The 5622-nt window shown below is 39.9% G+C and overlaps 1 protein-coding gene across 1 annotated transcript in view; it reads right to left on the bottom strand.

Moving 5' to 3' along the window:
* TRMT2B (tRNA methyltransferase 2B) overlaps positions 1 to 5622 on the bottom strand; it is a 61013-nt gene that overhangs the window by 8038 nt on the left and 47353 nt on the right. Inside the window, 5 exon segments of the mRNA XM_077745299.1 lie at positions 1715 to 1814; positions 2044 to 2163; positions 2953 to 3054; positions 3197 to 3411; positions 3739 to 3833. Coding sequence (XP_077601425.1) covers positions 1715 to 1814; positions 2044 to 2163; positions 2953 to 3054; positions 3197 to 3411; positions 3739 to 3833 — 632 coding nt within the window.

Here is a 5622-nt window from a genome sequence, read left to right as displayed (position 1 = left end):
TTTGGTCTTCATGCTTTTATTTTTGAGAAAAGAAGCTCTTTAACAACTTTCTGAACTCTTTTCCATGGTTACTGGTCTGTTTAGGTTTACTTGCAATTATTATTACCCATTTGCATTTCCCAGAAAATTGCCCATCTAGGTTTTCAAATATATTACATGTGAGTTGTACAAAGTATTTTCTTTTTTTTTATTTCTGAGAGAGAGAGAGAGAAAGAGAGAGAAAGAGAGAGAGAGAGAGAGACACAGCGTGACCAGGGGAGGGTCAGAGAGAGAGGGAGACACAGAAACCGAAGCAGGCTCCAGGCTCCAAGCTAGCTGTCAGCACAGGGCCCAACACAGGGCTCAAACCCACAAACTGTGAGATCATGACCTGAACCGAAGCTGGATGCCCAACTGACTGAGTCACCCAGGCACCCCCAAAGTATTTTCTTACAATTTTAAAAAATTTGGGGCACCTGGGTGGCTCAGTCGGCTAAGGGTCTGACTCTTGATTTTTGCTCAGGTCATGATCTCATGGTTTTGTGAGTCTGAGGCCCAAATCAGGTTCTCCACACTAATTGCGTGGAGACTGCTTGGGGTTCTACCTCTCTCCCTCTCTCTCTGGCCTTCCCCCACTTGCACTCTCTCTGTCTCTCTCAAAACAAATGAATAAACCTAAAAAAATGCTTTCTCTCTCTAGCTATGCTCTGTTTCTCTTTTAAGGCTTTATATTTTTATGTTTTATTCTTTCATATTCTTGATTAGATTTATCTATTTTATTTTCTTCTTCCAATAACACTTTCTTATTTATTTGTCAGGTCTATAAGTTCATTAATTTCTGGATTCTGTTCAACATTATTGATTTTTCTCTTCAGTTTCTTTTAGGTTTATTACTCTTTTTTCAGCTCATTGACTTGAAAACTCTATTCATTTATTTTTAATTCTCATTTGTTTCATCCAGGTAGATCATCTGTACTTCATACCCACCTATGTTGTTTGAATATTAGAAATTGTTTTGCAAATGTAAAAAGGAGAGGGAGGCAGAGGGAGAGGGAGAGAAGGAAGAAAACATTTGAAAAATCAAATAATTGACCAGGGCCAGAACTGGAGTAAAGCAAGTGACATTTACCTTGGGTAAAAAATTTAAGAGGGTGCCAAAAAACTCAGTAATCAAGACAAATACGTTAATGCAATATTTTGGAAAATCAAATTAGAAAATTAAACTGGAAACAACCTGCAGCCTGGTTGCCTACTTTGATAAATAAGATTTCATTGGAACCAGGACCAGGATTAGAGTAAGGTCACTGAGGCAGGGTTTAGCAAGCACAGGAGAAAATCTTGCCTTTTTTTTTTTTTTTTTCTTAAATCTTAATATGTTTCTCATAATAGATTTCTTGGACTAATTTTGATTTTTGAAAATACTGCAATAAAAATGTATCTTAATGACTGAGATTTTGTGCACCCTCTTATTAAATTTTACACCCAAAGTGAGTTGCTTTACTTGCCTTACCCAAGACCTGGCCCTATAGCTGACTGTTGATGATACTATAATGATTTTTTTCTGTTTATTTATATTCTATTCTATCCTATTTCTCTGTTTTCTAAATCTATATAATAAGTATGGATTACTTTATATGTATTATATATTATATTACGCTGTGTTTTCTAAATCTGTATAGTAAGTATGAAATACTTTCATTATCAGGAGAAAATTAAAAGGGAAGTCAAGACTCACTCAGTGATGTTCCTTGTGGTTTCACCATGGGGCTTGCAGGAAACAAAAATTAGTGTGTGGATAGTTCTGCAGTTTCGAATGGCTTGAACCACCTGGTGATCTGAAGAAAGAAACACATTGCTATTGATATGATTAAACTATCATGGTCTGGGTTATCAGAAACTACCAACTGGTCAGCACCTAGGATTGCTTAGGAATAGAGGAAAAGTAGGATCGGAGCCAGCCCACTGAGAACACCCTTAGCATAGTAAGGGAGTAAGGGGCTGAAGGTGTTGGACATCATGAGAACACCCAACTAGTTCTGTAACAGGAAAGCTATCCATCCTTACACAGCCCCACCCGGGCTGCGTTCACCACAGCAACAATGAACTGCCCATCTTCCTTCAACTTTAGTAGCTGTGGCAAAATCTTCTCTGTTCGACCAGTGTGGAATTCACAGTTGGTGAGGACTGCAGAAGAGAGGCCCATGTGACAGAATTCAAAAGTCAAGCTCAGCACTAAAGGAATTGGGGGTGGGGGGGAGTGGGGCTTCAGCTTTACAGAAATGTACAGGAGCCAGGGCTCTGCCATCTTCCCTTTGGATCTGGCACACCTCTGAATAACAGTGAAAGAAATGCTTTTGGACCTGCTTGGTTTTCGCCAAAGCACTTTTCCTAGCAATATCTCAGTAGGCCTTTCAGCTTGAGTTATTTTAAAACTTAGTGACACATACCATACCACATAAGTACTTCTACCAAGAAGAAAACCTTCACTTTTATTCAAGTGCTCTTTCTGCTCTATTAGAGATTTTCACAGAGCCTCCAGAGTTGTTTGCAGGTAGGGTACAGGGAACAAAGGGATCTGTGTTCTGTACTGTATTTTGGCATAAGATTTTGTTCAAAGAAAAGGTTCTGTTGCTAAAAATTATTTGAAACCTATCACATTATGTTATGATGCCTCATGAGTTTAATGTCAAGAAGGCTCTTCTATATTATCCAAAGTTTTGTCAAGTTCTCTTCCTATCATCTAGGCTTGTTCATCATCTCACAATCTTCTTCTGTACAGGAAAAAAAAGGTGGGGGGCGGGAGACTGGCTATTGGGACCTCTTTCAGAAAAACCATGAGGACCCAATTCCAGCTACTCCGAGACATCCTCCCTTCCCTCTGTGCAGGTCACGGATCTAGCAGATGCCCTTTTCCCACACAACCCCTTACACAGCACAGAAAAACTGCAGCTCTCCAGACTGTGAGCAGTGTACCATTGAAGGCTGCAGTTCACCTGGCATCCTCTACTGCCTGCTCCACCAACTCAATCCCAAGGACCTGGGAGGTATACTGAGCCAGAGAGAGACCAATCACACCTGAGGAAGTAAGAGGAGGGTACTTTAGGGTTTTGAACCACTGGTGTTATGCCTGCACCACTACCACCACCTCCCCACCTGGACTCTGGATAGTGTTTGGAAGCTAAACAGCATGTAGATTCTGCCCTGAGCCACCACTTGCCAGTTCCAGAGCAGATATCAAGGAGAATGGTGTTAGAGTTCACTCCACTCAGCTCCCCAACTGTCTGATACAGCACCTCAGCACCAGCAGTGTTATTCTGGAAAAAGGCATCTGGAGAGATGCGGATCTTCAAGCCCAGGAGATCTTCAAAGAGGTGGGGTTCCCCAAACAGGAGCTGGTAGGGGGATTGCTGATGGCTGCAACATGTCATGGTGCTGGAAAAGAATTTTTGAAAAAGCATGTTGGGATGGCAGACCATTCTATCTCTGGTGGTTCGTGGGGGGTAGCATCTCAGCCAGGAGACACAGCCCCCATGGCATGGCCCTGAGGAGTCTGTAGGAGTTCCATCTCAGGGGATGGAGGTCTATGCGGACTCTTTCTCATCTGAATTTGGCCTGGTTTCTCAGACCTGGCTGGTGTACACGGGCCAGTATTATTTAGCCCAGTTCCTCCACAATAAGCAGTCCTGCCTCAGCAATCCACAACCCAGACTATAGTAAGCCATCAGAATCCTGCTTGCTGTTTGGCTATCCCAGGTTTACCTTTCCTGGAAGTAAAGTGATGTCAAGTCACAGGCTGCTCCTGGCCCGGTGGTGAAAACCTTCTTTATGGCCTCTTTCTGAACACAGAGCTCCTCCTGCCAAGACCACAAAATCAGGAGTCAGGCAGACTCATCTCTGACAAATTTTTTCTCCAAGCTCTACAGTAATCAACCCTGCAGTAGTCACACAAGAAGGCACATTTCTCAAATCCTATTATAAATAACACTTAACATACAGTAATGTTCTATATGTCAAAAAATACACTATTTTCACATCTCAGGAGAAGCACTGCTTTGCTTATCACCTTTTGACAAATCCTATACAAGAGACACAGTGCTTACTCTAGTTTGAGCCTCTTTCATAATTTTCTAAAGAAAGTGTGAGAGCTATTTTTGTTGTAAATACGGAGCTAAACTAAGCTTTTGCCCCATCACAAAGAAGCAATAACTTTTCAGTTCTCTTCATACTTCTCCACTGCAACTATCCCAACCACCCACTGAAACAACACCTCAAAGATGTGAGTCCTCAAAGAAAAGAAAAAAGTCATGGAAGGGAACAATCATGGTAACTAAGTTATTTCTTTCAGTTCAGAACATTTTAAAATTCTTGCATCGCTGCAGAGAGCCTAAACATTCGCTTGTCACAAGTATAAATCACAATAAACTATGTTGGAGCTCTACAGTTAAAAGGCCAAGAATTAGAATTTGGGGGTAAATACCCAGTAGTGTGATTAGTGGACCCCAGGGTAGTTCTATTTTTAACTTTTTGAGGGACCTCCATACTGTTTCCCACAGTGGCCATAGCAGTTTGCATTCCCACCAACAGTACAAAAGGGTTCCCCATTCTCTGTATCCTTGCCAACACGTGTTGTTTCTTGTATTTTTTATTTTAGCCATTCTGAGAGGTGTAAGGTGATACCTCATTGTGGTTTTTCATTTCCATTTCCCTGATGATGAATGAGGTTGGGCATTTTTTTCATGTGTATGCTGACCATCTATATGTCCTCTCTGGAGAAATGTCTGTTCATGTCTTCTGCCCATTTTTTAATACAAGAACACTAATTCAAATGAATACGTGCATCCTGATATTTATTGCAGCATTATTTACAAGAGCCAAATTATGGAAGCCACCCATGTATCCACTGATAGTTGAGTGGACAAAGAAGATGTGATAATGGAATACTATTCAGCAAGAAAAATAATGAAATCTTGTCATTTGCAACAACATGGATGGAGCTGGAGAATATAATGCTAAATGAAGTAAGTCGGTTGGAGAAAGACAAATACCAAATGATTTCACTCATGCGGCATTTAAGGAACAGAACAAATAAGCAAAGAGAAAAACAAAGAGAGAGACAAACCAAGAAACACTCTTAGTATAGAGAACTATCTGATGGTTACCAGAGGCCAGGTGGATGGGGGAATGAGCTAAACAGGTTATGGGGATTAAGGAATGCATTTGTGATAAGCACAGGGTGATGTATGGAAGTGTCAACTCACTATATTATATACCTGAAGCTAATTTAACACTGTATGTTAACTATACTGCAATTAAAATTAAAATAAATGAATGAAAGGTTTTTTAGACATATGTAGAAGATTACACTTACTGGTATATTTTATCATTGTCTGTGCTCACCATTATTTATTGCATCCCCCATTACTATAGCATTGTGTATTTTCCTATAGTTCTGTCAGTTATTAGATGTAATTTTAAATTGTATTTTCCTTTTAAATTGAATCTCCTATCTTTATTAAGTCTTCTTTTTTATCTCTAGTAATACTTGTTGTCTTACAATCTACTTTGATATTAATGAAGTTGTATCTATTTAAATAAATGCATACATACATACATACATAAAAAATAAAAGGCCAGGAACTATAT

This window comes from Crocuta crocuta, unplaced genomic scaffold, assembly GCF_008692635.1.
Source record: "Crocuta crocuta isolate KB4526 unplaced genomic scaffold, BGI_CrCroc_1.0 scaffold588, whole genome shotgun sequence".
Lineage (NCBI taxonomy): Eukaryota > Metazoa > Chordata > Mammalia > Carnivora > Hyaenidae > Crocuta > Crocuta crocuta.
This window is presented reverse-complemented; position numbering and strand designations above follow the sequence as displayed.